General features: G+C 37.6%; 1 protein-coding gene across 3 annotated transcripts in view; it reads right to left on the reverse strand.

Moving 5' to 3' along the window:
• Positions 1-18,619, reverse strand: part of Iws1 (interacts with SUPT6H, CTD assembly factor 1) — a 34,530-nt gene extending 15,911 nt beyond the window's left edge. For 2 of the 3 annotated variants that reach the window (XM_026388722.1, XM_026388728.2), the window contains exons 1-5: positions 18,327-18,619; positions 16,452-16,567; positions 4,552-5,698; positions 3,610-3,799; positions 3,020-3,077 (exon numbers count right to left, since the gene is read on the reverse strand). In XM_026388722.1, coding sequence (XP_026244507.1) covers positions 3,020-3,077; positions 3,610-3,799; positions 4,552-5,698; positions 16,452-16,567; positions 18,327-18,360 — 1,545 coding nt within the window. In that variant the 5' untranslated portion in view covers positions 18,361-18,619. The remainder of the gene's footprint in view (positions 1-3,019; positions 3,078-3,609; positions 3,800-4,551; positions 5,699-16,451; positions 16,568-18,326) is intronic. The other variant, XM_026388738.1, reaches the window with a different exon arrangement.
• Positions 18,620-20,474: the final 1,855 nt, after the last annotated feature.

The following is a 20,474-nucleotide window of genomic DNA, read 5'->3' on the forward strand; positions in this document are numbered from 1 at the left end:
TAACTTGGAGAAAATCTGCATAACCTTGGAGACAGGCAAAAATTTCTTAGGCAGATTTCAAAAAGTTTTCACCATAAGGAAAAGGCTGATAAATCTGATCAATATTAAAATTAAGAACTTCGTTCATGAGAAGGTTCCATCAAGAAAGTGAAAAGGCAAGCAACCAAATGGAAGAAGACATTTTTAACTTTCATAACTGCCAAATGGTTTGTATACAGATTACATACAAAAGACTTTTTTTGGTTTTTATGTCAGCTTGTTATGTCAGCTACATTCTTCTTAAGATTATGAACTCATCCATTTGTCTTTGTAGTTAATTTTTGTTTTGTGTATAGGTATAGTTGTATTTGTATTATGTATAAATAAAGCCATCTTATTAGGTGCCTTCAATTTTAAAATCTTATTGATATCAATAAGAGTAATCCTCTTCATCTCACATTTTTTTTGCCTTAAAGTCTACTTTTTTAGTCTATTTTTTGATATTAATATGGCTGCTAGTTTTCTTTTAGAGTTATCTTTTCTTATCCTTTAAATTTTTTTTAGTTGTAGATGGACACAATATCTATGATACTGAGAGTTGAACCCAGCACCTCAACTGTGAAAGCCAAGCACTCTACCACTAAGCCACAACCCCAGCCCCTTACCCTTTTATTTTCCACTTGTTTCAGATAAATTTATTAGAACCAGCATGTATCAATTATTAAAATCCAACCTGACCATCTCTGTCAATTAACTAGTATTTCTGATACTATCAAAGTTTAAATCTGTTTTATTACATTGTAATACTTTCTGATTGCTTCCAGCTCTTTTATATTTCTTTTTCTCTCTTCCTACATATTTAAAGACTGATTAGCTTTTATTATTCCCCCAATTTTCCCCTCTATTGGTTTAGAAGTTATTAGAATATGGTCAGTAGCTATTTTAGATGGCAACATGCATCCTAACTTATCAAAGTTCATTAATGTACATTTACATTCATTTGCAAAGACTTGTGAACACTTTAATTCCATATATATTCCCAAATGTGTACTGCTTTTAATTTTTATATACATTAAACCACACCAGACATAACTGTTTTGTACATTCAATATCGAAGATTATCCATATACTTTAGTTGCTCTTCTTTCCATCTCCATTTACCTAAGACCATTTTCTTTCTGCACTTATTTATTTCCTTTAGTTGGCACGTTGACAATTAATTCCCTCATTTCACCTTCATTCCCAGAAAGTACTTTTGCTGAATATAACAGAATTATAAGTTTACAGTTATTGAATTCTCTTGTTTCTGTCAAGAAATGAGTTATTAGTCTACTTATTGCTTTTCTAACTTTTTTCCTGTAGCTACTTTCTCATTTTCTGATTTCTTGCAGTTTTATTATATACTTAGGTACTTTTTAAAATCTGCTTGCAACTTGTCAAAGGTTTCTATAATTTATAGTTTAATGCATCATATTACCCTTCTCTATAGTACTCCAGTGTGTTGTTAAACTTCCTCATACAATTTTCTTTTCTTTTACATTTTCCATAATGATGTCTCTCAATGCTTCATTCTAGATATTTCCTTCTAACCTGCTTTCCAGTTCATTTTCTTTTCAAATATGCCCAATTTGTGTTCAATTTAACCACTGAATAGTTCATTTTAGTTTATATATATATATATATTTATATAAATATATATATAAATGTTATTCTATTTTTATACCTCCATTCATTTACTTTTTAAAATATTTTTTAGTTGTAGTTGGACACAATACCTTTATTTTATTTATTTATTTTTATATGGTGCTGAGGATCAAACCCAGTGTCTCACCATGCTAGGCAAGCGCCTTGCCACTTAGCTATAACTGCAGCCTCGTAGTTACTATATTATTATAGTTCTAAAATTTCTACATGGTTCTTCTCCAAATCTGTCTTGTCCTTTTAAAAATGTTTTGCTCTGGTAAAATTTTTAACCTTATTGCTTCCTGAATATATATTTTTTAAGGCATTGTCTAAAATTTCAAGAGCCCCTAGGTCTTTTTTTATTGTTTTTTGTTACTATCATTCCCTTTTAATGTTATCTTTAATTGTGCACCATGCTGCATAGAAAACCTGAATCATCATAATCAAATTTCTGACACAGGTTCTTTGAGTCATCTAAAGTTGGCCTAAATATGAACAAAGGTTGTTTTATTTTCAGTTCCACTTAAATCCTAGAGTGCTGTTCTTTAGAGCCCAAATCCAGGGCATGCAATTTTTCAGATCCCTAACCTCACTCAGCAGGCCCCGAAGTTCAAATTTTGTCCCTAAGCCTTGAGGCTGTCAAAAATATGAGCAGATTCTCAGCCTTAGAGGCAAATACCCTCAAAGAAAAAGCAGTTCTAAACACTGAGTTACCACTTGTTTAGCTTTCTGTCTTCTGGCCAAATAATTCCTTGTTACCTTGTTCCTCAGATAAGATTTTCAAATGCTTTTTTGGTTGTTTATAGCAGAAGGGTTAGTCCAAATTACCAAGTCTGATATTACTAAAAGCAGAAGTCCTATAACTATTGTGACTCTACCTTTTATCACAGGATCTTTCATTGTCTCTTAATGTGTTCCTTCATCCCATTCATTCAATTATCTGTTATTTTTCTTTTATACCTTTGTAATACACTTTTATCTCACTTTTTGAATTCTTCTAGATTTTTCCCTTAAATACATCATAGTTATTTATTCTTATATATCAGAATCATGTGTTAGAGAATCTTTGCCATAAAAACAAATAAATGCAGTTAAAACAGAAATGTTTCCAAGTCATGCATGGTGGTGCATGCCTGTAATCCCAGCAGCTCAGGAGGCTGAGACAGGAAGACTAAGAGTTCAAAGCCAACCTCAGCAAAAAGTGAGGTGCTAAGCAACTTGGTGAGACCCCGTCTCTAAATAAAATACAAAATAGGGCTGGGGATGTGGCTCAGTGGTCGAGTGCCCCCGAGTTTAATCTCTGGTACCCCCAAAATAAACAAGTAAATTAAAAAAAAAGTTTCCATCTTATACTTACTGTAAATTCTTCTTCCTCTTCATCACCAGATTCTCCAAATATATCTGCAATAAGATTTCTAGAAAAGAAAAAAATACAAAGACATTCATTTTCTTTCTTCCTATCTGTTTAAAAATCATTCTTAAAAATAGGGTATAATTTACGTACTGTAAAATATGCAGATTTTAAGTATCCAGTTCAATGGGCTTTAACAAATGTTTACACTCTTATAACCAAAACCTTAATCAAGATACAGAACAATACTGTCTCCCCACAAAGTTTCTTTATATCCCTATAGTCAGCTCCCTACCACCAACATCCGAGAGGCAATCACCACCAATTCCTATCATCATAGTTTTCCTGTTCCTAAACTTCATATAAATGGCATCATATGAAATGTTCTTTCCTTCTTTAACATATTGAGATCCATCCACATTATGCTGTGTCTATCAATAGCTTAGGAGCTAATATCCTAAATGCCCAAAGTCACTCAATTAGGTAAGGTGTATTATACCTTGCCACAAAATTCTAATACAAGTTTTAAAAACTTGAAAGACAACCCCCTTTACATTACCTAAAAAAACCCTTAAAACTCACATATTATCACTTACTCTTCTTCATTGCCTGACTCACTATCACTCCCAAATAGATCTTTCTCTTCATTTTTCTTATCAGATAATTCTTTCCCCACTTCTTCTTCACTGTCAGATGCTACAGTCTTCTCTCTTTTGCTTGACTTATCTGATATAACATCACTGTCAGAGTCATCGGCATCAGAAACAACACGACTTTTCTTTGCTGCTATTGAAAAAGAAAATCATTAATCATATTTTGTCATGGTTGTTGTACATAATATGTGCTTTAAAATGTCAGTACATAATAAAAAATTAAGAGCCCCCTAACAATTTTGAATTAAAAAACAAAACAAAACAAAACTGTCCAGGGTGTAACTCAGTGGTAGAGTACTTGGCTAGCATGCCCAGCCCCTGGGTTCAATCAGCAGCAGCAGCAGCAGCAGCAGCAGCAGCAGCAGCAGCAGCAGCAGCAGCAGCAGCAGCACCAGCACCAGCACCACCACCACCACCACCACCACCACCACACACACACACACACACACACACACACACACCCCTAAAAGGCTTCTGCAAATTCATATGACAAATTGTCTGTGGAAGCACCATTACTGTCTGAATGTATCTAGTTAATTAGCAGTCACAGAGACGCACAGCTAACTCTGGATACAGTCAGGGGGTTTCACGTTAACATAGCTCTTTGAAATATTACCCTTTCTGGTAAAGAAAACTGAAGTATTTTATACTCCCATTAACTCTTGGTCTAGGCAATCAGAAAGGTAATCAGAAATTAGCAGGTGCTGCAAGAAAAACTCAACGGAAATTTAATATTAAGTTTGGTCAATGATCCCTTGGGGAAATAAGTGTCTTAATTATCAAGCTCAATGACAGAATACAGATCTAACAAAACAGAAAGATACAGTGTTTCAAAGTTATAATGTTAGGTAATAAGGAAACCTATAGCCCCAAATAATGCCTTACATGCTTTTTCTTCATCTTCACTATCAGAAAGCACTGCAGCTTTCCGTTTTGCTACTTTTTCCTCCTCACCATCTTTTTCTTCATCTTCATCACTATCCATTTTTTGCCTTTTGGGTTCTTCCTCCTCACTCTCAGAGCTGTGAAATCTTTTTCTGTCAACATGGCTCTCCGAATGAAAGTCATTCTGCATTTCTGGATTCCCCCCCTTATTTTCCCCATCGCTGTCATCATCAGACTCTGGCTTCTGTTTGGGTCTGGAGGCATCCTCCGCTTCTGAATCACTGGCAGGTCCTTTCTGAGGCTCCTCACTCTCAGAGTCACTGACTCGGGGTTTGGGGAGCTCCTCATTTTCAGAATCACTGGCCTGATGCCTTGGGGGATCCTCACTTTCTGAGTCACTAATTCGGGGTTTGGGGAGTTCTTCATTATCTGAGTCGCTGGCCTGGTGTCTTGGGGGTTCCTCACTCTCTGAGTCACTAATTCGGGGTTTGGGGAGTTCTTCATTATCTGAGTCACTGGCCTGGTGTCTTGGGGGGTCTTCACTTTCAGAGTCACTGATACGGGGTTTGGGGAGCTCTTCATTTTCAGAGTCACTGGCCTGGTGCCTTGGGGGATCCTCACTTTCCGAGTCACTGATCCGAGGTTTAGGAAGCTCCTCGCTTTCCGAATCACTCATTTGTGGTTTAGGAGGCTCCTCATTTTCTGAGTCACTGGCCTGGTGCCTTGGTGGTTCCTCACTCTCAGAGTCACTGATTTGAGGTTTCAGAGCATCCTCGGTTTCAGAGTCACTGGAAGGACTCTTTTGGAGCTCTTCAATCTCAGAATCACTGGCAGCATGCTTTCTAACTTCTTCGTTTTCAGAGTCACTTGCATGTCCATTAAGCAGCTCCTCGTTTTCAGAGTCACTCCCAGGTAATTTCCTGGTCTCCTCACTCTCAGAGTCACTCCCATGCTGATTAACATCCTCATTTTCAGAATCACTTGCAGGAGGCTCTGCCCGCTCTTCAGATTCGGAATCACTGTCCTTTGGCCTGTGAAGCTCCTCACTTTCAGAGTCACTAGCATTAAGATGTGAGGGCTCATCATTCTCAGAGTCTGTCACATGATGTCTTTTGGTGAGGCCATCTTCTCGATCACTAGGTTCATTCTGAAAAAGCAAGAAAAAATTAGCAACATGTAAGAAAATGTAGTAATGAAATTTAAAAATATTCAACAATTATTTAAATGTGGGGATAGGTGCACTTAAATGTTGAATTCTTGTCCTTTTCCGATATAAAAATATTCCACTTTAAAGGTCAATCTGTAAAATAGCTTACTATGGCTTGGACCCCCCCAAAGGGAAAGGATAAACAAAGTGTAAAGCTTACCTCTAGATTACTATATAGGAGAAACTAACTTTGAAGAGTTGATGAGCTAAATTAAAAAGAAAGAAAGAAAACAAAAGCCTAACTTCTTTATATTCTAATTCCTGAAAAATCTAACTATTTTTCAAAGAAATACAAGCAAACATGGGTAACCAAGTTCTTTTACAAAAAAGCATTCTTAGATTTTAATATGGCTGAAATTATTTTAGGGGAAAAGCTATAAAACTTAATTTTATTTAAAGGTTCACGTAAATATATTCTCCCATGGGAATTAAACAAAAAAGGAAAGGAGATATCTCCTAAGCACCAATACCATGTTGAGCTCTCTTCTATTAAGTACACTTACTTCTCACTGCAGTATTTCTTGAGTCTTAGTATAATCATAGTCACAAATCTAGTGGCTCTAGAACAAAAGCTTAGATATTTAGGGAGACATCACTAATATCACTAATACGTATTAAGTAACTTGAAATAACTAGTTTGAAAATTTGTTCTAGGGTACAAACAATAATACATGTATAAAAATGCAGAGAAAATATAAAAATTAAACAAACCAAAAAACTTAATAAATATTTCAGGATTTAGAATACCATCTGGAATCTCACTTTTCATAATATACTAGTTTAAAAAGGCCCAAATCTTAATCATGTCAGATTAGGCCCCGACTTCCTTAATAAGACTCCTAAAGCACAAGAAATAAAATCAAGAATCAATAAATGGATGGATTCAAACTAAAATCTTCTCAGCAAAAGAAATAATCAATGAAGTGAAGACAGAACTTCCATTTGGGGAGCAAATTTTTGCCACACGCACATCAAGTAGAGCACTAATCTACAGGATATATAAAGAACTCAAAAAACTTAATACCAAAAAACAAACAACCCAATCAATTAGCTAAATGGGCTAAGGAACTAAACAGACACTTCTCAGAAGAAGATATACACACAACCAACAAATATATGAAAAAATGTTCAACATCTTCAGTAATTAGAGAAATGCAAATCAAAACTACTCTAAGATTTCATCTTACCCCAGTCAGAATGGCAGTTATCAAGAATACAAGCAATAATAAGTATTGGAAAGGATGGGGGAGGGAGGTACACTCATACATTGGGCTGGTGGTATTGCAAATTGGTGCAACCACTTGGAAAGCAGTGTGGAGATTCCTCAGAAAACTTGGAATGGAACTACCATTTGACCCAGCTATTATTTTAAATCCTTGGTCTATACCCAAAGGATTTAAAATCAGCATACTATAGTGACATAGCCACACAAATGTTTATAGCAGCTGAATTCACAATAGCTGAACTGTGGAACCAACCTAGATGCCCATCAACAGATGGATGGAGACTGTGGTATATATACACAATGGAATATTACTCAGCATTAAAAGAAATAAAATTATGGCATATGCAGGTAAATGGTTGGAGCTGGGGAACATTATGCTAAGTGAAGTAAGCCAATCTTCCCCAAAAAGGCTGAATGTTTTCTCTGATTAGTAGATGCTGGCCAATTAGGAAAAAAAAGGACAGAAATCACTGCAGTAAGAAAGTGCTGGTCAATAGACTCAAGCTAGAGAATAAACATAAGCAATGATATCATAGAATTTAGCCAGAGCATATTAGAAATTATGCAGTTAAGCTTAAAAACTATCACAACAATATTCAAATTTTTCAGACTGACTTTAGCAATTAAATTGTAAACTCAAAATGCAATTAACAGTAAAAAGTGCTATTGAAATGGCATTTTTTTAATAATGCAAGAAATTCCCTAGTTGGAACTGTCAGAGATATTGAGCACATGAGGTAGTGGGAGGCTTCAGAAATGTCTTCACACAATCATTTACACTGGTGTTCAATCATAAGGAACAGATACACACACACACACCCCAGTAACTGACACTCTTAAACTGAAAAGCAAGTAAGCTGCTATAAAGCAAATACTAGTAAGTAAATTTCATAGTACACTGTCAAACAGAAACCCTTATAAAGAACCAAAGAACCCATCAGAAGTGTCAAACTCAAAACAGTTGAACTTGCAAACTTGCAAAAATTTATCATTATAAACTGGCAAAACACTCCATAGTAATCACACTGTAAATTCCATGAAGAAAAAAACTATAGGAGTATTTTCAAAAACCATTTCAGTGGACCCCAGTTCCAGAAAATATAACTAAATCCTCATATTATATTAGTTTCAATTAGTATATAAAGAATTGGAGGGACTGAGAGTGTAGCACATGTGAAGTACTTACTGGCTTGGACTCCTAGAATCAGGAAGGAAAGAAGGAAGGAAGCAAAGATGAATGGATTCATTGACCTGAGGAACCAGCTACTAAAACAATACAATGCTGTCAATCCAGTTAATTTCTAATGAGATGCAATGCTCTGAAAACTCCCAATTTTACCATTAGCACACACATAATAAAATGAAGCTACTAATGAGTATCCCTTGTCTGGCTGATATTAGAGTAAAAAATAAAAGCTCATTGAAGAGTACTGGTAAAAAAAGATTCTGCACAAAGCTCAAGGCTTTTATGATAACAAAGCTAACTCCTGCCTATTTCCAGACTCATTTCTGCCCTCTCACTAACATCAACCATGTGTGCCACACCAGCAGTTACCAAACTTTAGTGTGCACAGGAAATCATTTGGGGATCTTTACTGAAAACCATAGAGACTTTTGTACTTCTCACCTCCACATATTAATCTAGTAGGTCTGGAAAAGGTGCCAAATAATTTGTATTTTAACATGTGATCCATATGACAAATCACATTGAAGAAATCCTTTTCCAGACATGGAACTATTTACTAACTTACCTCCATGCCTTTACAAATTCTGTTCCCTTTGCCTAGATTATCTTTGTTCGTTTGTACTTTTCATATCCCAAAACTTGACAAAAATACTCCTCTCCTGAAGTCTCTTCCATCTCTTTCTCTCTAGATAAAATGAACTTTGTACAATATAATGTATTAGTTAAGATTGCATCTCTTTATTAGTTAAGGCCTGGGGTCTAAACCTTAGTTCTGCCACTTTATATTGTTTGACATGAGGAAATGTTCTTAATCCTCAAAGCTACTATGTCCTCAATTTAATGGACTCAGGAATAATTATCTGTACCTTAGAGGGCTATTCTGGGGTTAAATGCATGTAAACAAATTAAGAACTAAATCCTACTAATTATTAATTACAAAATATTCACCCTTCCAGGGACAACCCAAATGTATCCTCTGTGAAGACCCAGCTGGTCAGCCATTCCTTCTTCCTATCCCTGTAGCATCTTCTTCCTATCCCTTGTAGCATTTCACTGAAAAGTGACAGTTTACACATTTATTTTCGTCATACACTGACCTTAAGAAACCATTTTTAAAAAATGTATCTTTCACCTGAAGAATAAAAAGACTCAAACTACATTCAACGAAATGAAAAAGAAATCACATAAGCAACACATAACAGAAAGCAATGTCCAATTCCTAACACACGGAAGGTGTAGATGGAATGAAAAGAACTAGTAAGAAATAAGATAAACAAGGACAGCAATGGCCAAGAAACTTTCCAGCTACTTTGATGTTATTCCCCAGCTTGGTAGAAATATCCAAACAAAAGCAGACTACCATCTTTACTCAATTCAAAGTGAGGCTGGAATTAAGGGAGGCTGTCTAACTTCAACAGCAGATGGATGATGGGGCCCACTGTAGCTTGATTTGCTCTTAGAAAACAGTAAGACGCCAGGTTCCATTTCCAAACAACCTCTTCCTCAATAGTCCCACATAGTTTTTTTCTGTGGGATCCTCTGCAGGGGAAAGCTCTACTTTTCTATGTAGATGAAATGTACAGGCTTCTTGAATTAAAAAGCAAAACAATAACAACAAAACCCCTGTTATTTCCTTCAATATAGTTCCCAGGAAAGAGACTCCACCTGCCCAAAACCCACACAGCTAATTTCACACTGTCCAAGAAAACATTAAAGTGAAACAATGAAAATCAGAACTGGCAACTAGTTATAACTAGATCACAAAAAAGGACTACCTCTCCATGTGGTGCTCAAAATGCTTATGGTTTAATACGGGGTGCACCCCAAAAGCTCCTGTTTTCATGCAGAAATGTTCAGGTAGATTATGACAGCTATATCAGTGTTTTAATCCACCTGATGGATTAATAATTTGGATAGGCTAACTGGGTGGTAACTATATGCAGGTGGAACATTACTGGAAGAAGGAAGATCACTGGGAGTGTGCCCTTTGGGAATATATATTTTATCCCTAGCTCCTCTCTCTCTCCCTGCTTTCTGACTGCCATGAGCTGAGCTTTCCTCTACTATGCCCTTCTGTGATAATGTTCTGCCTTGAGCCCAAAGCAATGAGGTCAGCTGCTCCTGGACTAAGACCTCTGAAACTGTGAGCCCATATTAAATTTTTCCTCCTCTAAGTTGTTCTTGTCATGTATTTTGGTCACAGGGATGAAAACAGAAATATCTACCCTATTTATTGTATAGAATAATAATAAGTAGTTTTCAAAGCTATTACATTAAGTTTTAATTTAATCCTCATTACAACCTTTTTTAGTTCACTATCAAGACAGTGAAGGGGTAGCTCACAAAGATTAAATAATTTTTCCAGGGGCTGATAATGATTAAGTGGCAAAGCTAGAATTTGAAATCAAATTCTGGCCATACTGTCCTTCACTATAAAAAGTTATGCAAATACAGAACATTTCATCATCATTCCAGAGAGATTTGGTATTACACCATCTGGTCCATACTTAATTCTTCAGCATCACCTCTCATTAAGCTACTCCATTTTCCATCCACAACAATCACTCCTGAAATACACCAAGTCCTTCCAAATTCTAGGCCTACTGTACCTGCTGCACCTCTATCTAGGATTACTACCATTGTTACCTGTAACCTTTTTCTCCAGCTGGAAATATTATACTCATTCCTTATTCAGTTGAAACATCATATCTACTGATGATATGATATCCTCCCTTCCTCCCACAGAACTTTGTATGTGTCCTTCATACAGCGATGAGTTGTACAAGTAGCCTGTTTGCATGTCTGCTACACTCATCTATAAAGGACTATAGTTCTGTAAGAACCCTGTAGTTTCAAGTTTGCATTGTTATGCCAAGTAAACAGCAAACATTTTAAAAACAAGTCTTGAAAGACATTCATAATAAATCACACATTACATACACTTTTAGTGTATTTCAAAAATATTGCAATCTGGAGCTCAGTGGTAGAGCACTTGCCTGGCATGTGTGAGGCCCTGGGTTCGATCCTCAGCACCACATATAAATAAATAAAATAAAAGATCCATTGACAACTAAAAAAATATTTTTTAAAAAAGTATTTCAATCTAAAAGTTTAATTCTTGGTTTAGAAACTATAAGACAAAAGTCAGAACAGAAAAATGCCTACAGTCTTCTGGTGCAGAGATACCAGGGCAATTGGAAATGCAGTCTTCAAAAAAAATAGGGAAGTGCAAATTTTAGTAAATTTTCTCCTACTCTTCTCTCTATCCTTCCATATAATCTATTAAGAAAACATAATTTGATATCCAAATTATATTAAAGACAATTAAAAATGGAAAAAACAACAAAATAAAAAAAAACTGCCAGTAGAAAAAGGTTTATCTTTCCAGATTTGAAAGGGTTCGTTACAAGGTTCTTCTAAAATTTTAGTACATTTTCAATCACTGCATGCATGCTCATAAAAAAGGGTGACAAAATGATGGCAGTTAATTCTACCTATTTTCTCTTCAATTTTAAAGATTAATGTGCACTATAAAATGAAAAACGAAATGTGACTCATACCACCCAAAGATTACCATCACTTTGGTACAAGTAATCTTTTCATGTATTTTCAATTTAAAAAATTAAATTAGGATCTAGAGTTACAATTTTATAGCCTATATCTTTCAAGTAACATGTTGAATTCTCCCATATCATTCAAAATTCTTTGAAAACAATTTTAAGATTGCACTGAATTCCTCATTTTCTACACTGTCAAATATTCATGGTTTCCTTTCTTATGATCACACACCTAATTATTCCATTTCAGTGTTCTCAGCCCAAGGTCAGTTCTAGCTCCTCATCCAAGTGGTATTTGGGGATTCAAGGGGTCATTTTGGTTGTCAAGTATAAAGTTGGTAATTGAGGGGTGATCATGTATATGTCACTAGTATTTCATGGGGAACCAAGATGTTAAATATCCTGTAATGCCTAGGCATGTGCTTACAGGCCCACAGCAGGTTTGGTAGAATCTTTTTTTTTTTTTTTTTTTTTTAAAGAGAGTGAGAGAGAGAGAGAATTTTTAATATTTATTTTTTAGTTCTCGGCGGACACAACATCTTTGTTGGTATGTGGTGCTGAGGATCAAACCCGGGCCGCACGCATGCCAGACGAGCGTGCTACCGCCTGAGCCACATTCCCAGCCCAGGTAGACTCTCTTGACCAGAAAAGCAACCCAAGGCTGCTCTCTGTGCAGGGTTGGCAACTGACAGGACCTGGGAACCTGATCCACACACATAAAACGAGATGAGAAAGCTCAAAGGGTCCAATGAAAACTGTAGTAACAGACAAGCAATTGAATGGGGGAAAATGGAAAGGTTTGGCCAACCAGTAAGAGATAAAAATGAAGCCAAATGAGGACTTCTGGCATAACAGCATGAGAAGTCCTGTTGACCTGCTCCCCAGTGAAACTGACAGGAAATCTTTCAAAAGTAATCATTTAAAGCCTCTGGAAATAGTCCTTAGAGCAAAAAGCAAATAAATAAAAAAATCCATAAAAATTCAGCAAGAGTATCTGGTATTTGAAAAACAGATCATTCCTTCCTTTCAACCTCACAGCTCTGCAAGACAGAGAACCTTCTCTAGACAATAACACAGGGCTCTCTCTTCTCCTTTCTCCCAGTCAGAGGATTCCTTCCTAAAGCAGGGCATTCGACTCTTAGATGCCCACTGCTAAGGATAAGGCCTAGTAGAGTGCACCTGTGAGGTGGAGAACCTCATTTTCTGCCCCACCATTACTTAATTTTAATGAAGAAGGTTCCGCCTTGGGTGAAGCACTTTGAGAATACAAGCGCTCTTCTCACCCTGGCTCTGGCTTGTGAGACTGCACTAGGAGAAGAGCTGCTGTTTCACTCCCACCTCCCACTAAACAGGTCAGTTTCTAGAGGTCGGTGAGACGAGCTCTACAGACCTGGTTCACATTTTGCCTGGAGAAAACACAGATCATAAATTAGATAGCTCCCAATCATTCCCCAAAGAAACTGACTTCATTGGCAATATGATTTGGGAAAGTTGTGGTTGGAAGGCACCTGGGACTGAGATTCAAGGTACAGTCTAAACTGTAGGATATCTAGTTTGCAGAACCAGGGACAGCTGGGAGGAAACACACTGGGGTTAAAATACTCTCAAATACTGTTCTCAGAAATCCTTTAAAGGAGCCATAATTTGATGGTATTAGTCTGAAGAGCAATTTATGTTCCAGGGCATGTTCAAAAACAACAGCACAATCAAGGGGAAACAAGGGAATTTAGTAGCCAGTTACAGTTAGAAAAAGGAAACGGTCCTGATCGTCTAAATGTCAACAATTAGGGACTCACCAAATAAGCACTCAACCAACGTCAGACCACCAATTGAAAACATTTGAAGAAATGGGCAGGCATGGTGGTGCATGCCTATCATCTTGGCAGCTAGGGACACTAGGGCAGGAGGACTACAAATTCAAAGACAGCCTCAGCAATTTAGTGAGGCTCTAAGCAACTTGGCAAGAATTTGTCTCAAAAAAATGGGTGCTGAGGATGTGGCTCAATGGTTGAATACCCGGGGTTTGATCCCTGGTACTCAAAAAAAAAAAAAAAAAAAAAAAACAATTGTTTTTTTCTTTTTTGAAAAAATAAATGTATAGTATGCAGTTAGGCCTAGAACAGACCATTTTTTTCTTGTCAATATTCCCTAACAATACAGAGTCATAACTATTTACATAGCATTTTTGTTATATTAGGTATTATAAATAATCTAGAGATGATTTATATAGGAGGATGTGTATAGGTTATACGCAAATATCATGCCATTTAAAATTTGCACATGCACGTACTGAAGACCCAGCCCAAGCTGTCTGTTCAATAAGTACATGATATACTACTGGACTATACTCCCAGTCTTCATTTCATTTTATATAAGGGATCTGGGCATCCTCTGGATTTGGTATCCACCAGGGTGGAAAAGACACCTGGAACCAATCCCCCTGGACATGGAAGGATGAGTGTAATGTCGCACCAATACTATGAAACGATTAAAATTACACTTAGTGGGGCTCTTTAACAATATCAGTAAATACTTAAGGCATAATCTTAGGTGAAGAGATAATAGGAAATACAATGTCAAAAAGTTAATAGCTATTTATGGGATTACTTATACTAATTTTAATCTTCTTTAAATTTATTGATATAATTTCCGAATTTTTAACATATCCATTTATATATTTAGAATCCATATTATTACCAAGAAGTAGCAGCAAATGCCTAAACAAGAACCTTTATCATGTTTATAACTAAATCAAGAGGCCCTGAGATAATCAAAGCTGACACCCAGGGTCAATCTCCTAACATTGTTTCCAAGGTGGAAATTTAAAATACTACACTCTAAATGTACTTTAATAATGCTGACATTATCACTTAGCCCCTACCTATTAATTTACTGGAATTTAGCCTAAATATTTAAGGGCCTACAAAGAAAAAAAAAAAAAAAACAAGAGTGTCATTGAAATAATTAAATGATGAGCCATTCCCATACCTGTATTTAGCTCCCTCTTACTACTCCACTCATCCTACATTACACTCATCCTTACTACTCACATTGGCTCCTTGAAAACTTTAAGCACACTCTCACTTTGGGGTTCTTCATGGGAGTGTTTTTTCCTTCAGACACATAAATGTGTTGCTATTCCCTCAGCTCCCTTCCTGCCTTGGCTCAAATGTCACCTTTTCTTTTCTTTTTTTGTGGTGGTGGGGGTTGAACGCTGGGCCTCCCACATGCTAGGTTAGTGAGCTACCTCTGAGCTCCATCCTCATTCCTTTTTAATTTTATTCTGAGATAGGATATTGCTAAGTTGTCCAGGCTCACTTTGAATTTATGATTCTCCTGCCTCAGCCTCTCGAGTAGCTAGGATTATAAGCATGCACACCACACCTGGCATTATTTCTTAATTTAACACAGAAATTTGCCCTCCATACTGATGTCCTTCATTACATTCTAATTTCCCCCAGATCCACAACATTTGTCACCTTCTAGCAAACTACAATTTTAAAAAACAGTACGTTGTTTTAATGTCTTTCTTCTCTCACTGAAAAATAAATCCAAGAAAAGGATTCTGGCTTTTAGTCACTGATATGTCCAAAACACCTTAAGGAAAAAAAAAGCAAACATCTAACACATATATAAAGTGCTCAATAAATGAGAAATGTATGAATATACTAATGACACAAACATATAAATAAAAAAAAAATGACATGACTCTATAATGATGGTCAATACAATTTGCAAGAACATCTAGTATGTAAAATTGGTAATTTTTTATGTGTTTAATTAAGCAAATCTATGGCACAAAAGTTCTTACAAAATCTGTTTATCTTGGAGCTGAGATGTGGGGCTAAGTGGTAGAGTGTTTTCCTAGCATGCACAAGTTCCTAGGTTCAATCCCCAGCACTGCAAACAAACAAAACAAAAAATACAAAATTAAGAATGATGGAGTGACTGAGAAGAGTTTTGGAGCATGGTGGTACATGCCTGTAATCCCAGCCACCTGTCAAACTGAGGCAGGAGGATGGCAAGTTCAAAGCCAGCCTCAGCAAATTAGTGAAAAACATCTCTCCATTTTTATCATTCCTATTTGTTTATGTCTAAGACACACTGACTCATTGAAAAATGTCCCAAATTTATTTTGTTAACACTGTATAAGACAGACTATATAACCAAGGAGGCACATTAAGTTGTTTTAAAAATATTTATGTATTAGAACGAATATTAAAATGTATAGAGAATCCAATACTATATTATTACAAAAGTAGCTTTTAAAACTACACTTGTTTTTTTTTTTTAATCATATGAATCTCAACAATTCAAAACAAGAAGGCCAATTCCTGATACAAGTTTTATTAAGTGAACATTTCCTAACTTTTTATTTCAACTTTTTTTCAGGCTGCAAATGCTCATAGCCCCTTCAAGATGATATCTGAGGATTAGGGAAGCCAAGTGAAATATCAAAGGCCTGGCTCATTATCTGATTTCATATACTTAGTTAAAACTGCCTAAATACTTGAAATTCAACACAGTCAGAACTTATTTCCCTGTTATTACATCAGTAACCAGACCATCCCTATTTATTTTTAAAGCAGTTTTCTATTACTTCATACTTTACTCTCAGAGATTAAACCCCAAGTCCTATGGCAGGGTCTCTACAATTTCTAAACTTAAAAACAGGTCTCACAAAAGTATAAGGAAAAATCTTCCCCAAAGATATTTAGCCAATACCTCTGAATGCCGTTCTATGCTTCCAGTATCTGATCCAGAGTGTTGCTCATTTACATCATCCTCACCATCAGATCCAGAATCCCGTTCATCCTGCACTGGGGTAGCACCACCATCATCTGCTTAAAAATAAAACAAAAATCCACTTACAGTTAACATGGATGACACCTGTAGCTGAAACAAACACAATGATTTAAGACTATCCAAAACAAAAGTTACTACGGACAAAGCAAAACTAATGATGGTAATATTTTGAGCAAAGCAATACAATAGTCATACAAATACCAACATCATTAACATATGGCGCATGTGGCAGCAAAAATACTCCATAAAAGGAATGTAATGCTTAAAAACCATCATTAAATACCACGTCAGTAACTTGTAAGTAAAGTGCTATTTATTTCAAATTTATGTTAAAAACTCTCTTTCTCTCCAGAGCACTTACCACCAACTTCTAATGTACTATGCGATTTTTTTCAAGTTATTCTGCTTTCAGTTCACTGCTGAATCCCTGGAACCCAGAATACTGCCTGGTACATGATATAAAGTATCTGTTTATGAATGAAAAGCACAAGGAACTCCAGTCCAGAAATAGTCAAAACTCATTAAAGCATATATTACAATATTAAAAAAAAATCAACCATAATTATGAATTGGTACCTAACTTTAAGCAATATTTTAAAAATCCAAAAAGTGATGAAATCACTCTCATATAAATGAGCTACTGTACTTAGCTAGAGTAAAGTTAAGAAGTCACAATAAAAAGAATAGTTTTTTTGGAAAAAAAAAGAATAGTTTTTTTGGGAAAAAAAAAGAATAGTTTTGAAGTTTAACAATTACACAGCATCAGTGGGAGGACAGATGAGAAGAGGGCGTTAAAAGGTTAAAATACTGTCCTGGCATAATAGGAAAGCATTACAGAACGACTAAAAATGATGCAAGAAGAGACAGCATAAGTTAGGAAGAGAGGTAAATACTAAAAGTTTAGAAATTAGGAGGAGGGGGTGTCAGGGAACTGCTATCTACTACCTCAACTTGTTACCTCTTTAAACACAACCTACCTACTATAATACATACAGCTGCCTTTTTTTAAAAAGCAACTTTAAAACACAAATGAATTGAAACTCTTTTGAAAACATCAGAAAACGTTTTAACCAAAACAGAAGTGCATGCCTGAAAAGCACTTACAATCTCTGTTATTTGCTGTCACAAGTAAGGAATTAAAAGGAAACCAAAACAGGAGAGAGCTTTAAGTCCTAACAACTAAGCACTTTTGATACAGAATGTACAAATGGCAAAGGACCCCACTAGGTCCTACCTTACTCAACTTTACATCCTGGGTGCCAGGGCTTGCCCAACGGGGATAAGTGTACATGAATAAGAAAGACAGCAGACCAAACTTGGGTGAGGAAAAAGGAAAGCTCTTAAGGTAAAGGAAAGGCAAAAAGTCAAATAACAGCCAGAGAAGCACTCCTTACAACTCAGACAAAGGTCCTGGGAAGCCAGTGTGGCAGGCGAATTAAATGAGCCCTAACTTGGAACGAAAAGTCTAGGAAGGGTCCCCAGCCTCCTACTGAACTTCCTTGGGTTCTCAAAATCCCGTAACTTCTGAAAGATCCTTAACAGGAAAAGCCTCTTCTTTCCCAACACTGTGCACACAGCAGGTGCTTGATATAGGTAGTGACTTCCCGATTTCAGCAAAAACCTTCACCTATTCGGAAGACGTCTTTCCCTCAAAGATCCCCTTTCTCCAAGGTTCTAACTTGGGCCGGCAGCTCGCTGATCCGCAGGCTCGTCTCCGGGGTTTTTCTCCCGGCTCCCGCGAGAGCGCGAGGCCAAGGCCGCCGAGGAATCGCTCGGTCCCCAACCCGAACCCACCTGACTGGTCGCCACTGTAATATTCCGAGTCCATGGCAGGCGGGCTCTCAGCGGGGAGTGTCCGCGCCCCGCGCCGCCCCCGTCACCTCCTTCCTGGTGGTGTGACCTCCGATGGTGCGACCCGGTGCTGAGGCTCCGGCCTAACCGGAGAGCTCGGAGAATATGAAAACCGCAACAGCAGAGACGAACGCTTCGACCTGGTAGCCCCAGCAGAAAAGGCCGTACCGGGAAAGCCAGCAAGCGTGCGAGTCGGCCCTCTACTTCCCAGAAGCACCTCTGAGACCAAAATGGCGTCTGCCCACGACCCTCAAAGGAATGCAGTGCGCAGGCGCTATCATGCGTCAAACCGGCCAATGAGAAGACGTAATAGTAATGACGCAACGCACCGCCGGAAAGGAGACTACTGGGAAAAATGAGCGGGAGCTTTAGTTAAATACGCCCCTCCGGAGGAGTCTGGTTTGTCCTGCGTGGGAGCGAGCTTTCTCTCTTGAGTGTGTCGGCCCCTTCTTGGAGGAACATCAGAATTACTCTTGAGAAAAATGGAGGCTCCGAAAATTACATTTTGTATCTTTAGGCCAGATAACTCTCAGTCCTGCAGCTAGGCGAAAGACTCCCGCCCTCGGTGTGTCGAAGGGATGGCGCACTGTTCTCTGGGACTTGTAGTTCCAAGTCTAGGCAGTGTTGATGCATTACTAACTGAAGTGACCAAGACCTCCTTCGAGGCATTTTTACTTCCTTTCTTTATAAAATAACTATTTAATTTCCACCTTAAGGACCCATTTGATCAACAATAAGAAGTACAGATCTTTGCCTGCAGAAAGATCACTTGATGAAACCTGAGGAGGGTCATGTTGCACCTAAGCTCTGTGCTCCTGAAAACAGGATGGTTAAGAAATGTCCTCTTCACCTGTTTGTTCCTGAAACAGCTCATTGTAACGAACCACCCTTCTCCATATGACTTAGTTAAATAAAGACCTACAGATGATCCCCTGTTCACCTGTGACAAGCCCTATATGGCCAGGGACAGACAGACCCTCTAAGTTCCTGTTCATGGTCTCAAGACTGATTAGCTGAGATTTGAACTCTGTACCCTGAAACTAGCTACACAAAACGTTTTCTGTTCATCCTACCAACAAACTTTTCCCTATAACTAAATAATCCCAGCTATTCCATCATCCTCCCATCCCTCATCACCGAACTAAAACTGTCTAAGGCAAAACCATCCTGTAAGGTCCTTGCTTAGCATCTGGATGGGCCATCTTAAGTGACATCCATCATTTTAAGAAAAGTTTCGCTTTCCCACCCAAGCCCTTTTTTGCAAAAGGCTCACCACTCCCTCATACCACCCCCACTCTGCATTAGGACCCATCCAGCTCTAATCCCTGAGCCTGCCCCATAAAAGTCCCGGAACCCAAGCCAGTATTGCCTCTCTCCGTCTATGGACAGATGTGCCTTTGTCAGCTCTGACAAATAAACTGTTGTGTGTATCTCTGCCTGATCTCCATCTTTTATTTCTTGCTTGCCCGGTTCCTTGCTTTCCTTTTACACCCGACCAAGACCATACATATCTGGGGTTTCCCCTTATAGCAATAACCTGAGTAAAGTCCATTATCTTGTTTATTTTTGTCTTAGCCCAGTAAGAGCACTTTGCCTCTTGATTGGAGGAGGGTCCATGGTGGGTATGAGCAAAGATCCTTCAGAAGATGTAGACTTGTAGAATGGGGCCTTTTCTTACTACTAGAGAGTTATGACCCCTTTGATAGCCAGTCAGAGTATGCTGGCAGCACCCAGTTCCAGGCTTGAAAAGGAAGAAAGGGGGAGGGTTATTTCTCTCTGGTGTGGTGGGAAAAGCCTTAAAATCCAAGTTTTGCACCTTCTGCTGTGGTAATGACATTTTCTGAGGCTGTCATGAGAATCAGAAGAGCAAAGAATTAACAGAGTCTAGAATCAGAGATGCAAAATTTAAATATTTGCCTCTTTCTCTTTGATAAAGAGATCCAGGCTCTGAGCTCTCTTCTAAAGAGTGGGCAAGATTGTACCTACATAAATAGAGCAGGAGAAATAAGAAGACCAAGAGGAGACTTAATGGCAGGGAACCCAGCACAAATTCTGCCTTAAGACCTTTGAGTTTCACTAGAGATATAAGAC

Source organism: Urocitellus parryii, chromosome 1, assembly GCF_045843805.1.
Source record: "Urocitellus parryii isolate mUroPar1 chromosome 1, mUroPar1.hap1, whole genome shotgun sequence".
Lineage (NCBI taxonomy): Eukaryota > Metazoa > Chordata > Mammalia > Rodentia > Sciuridae > Urocitellus > Urocitellus parryii.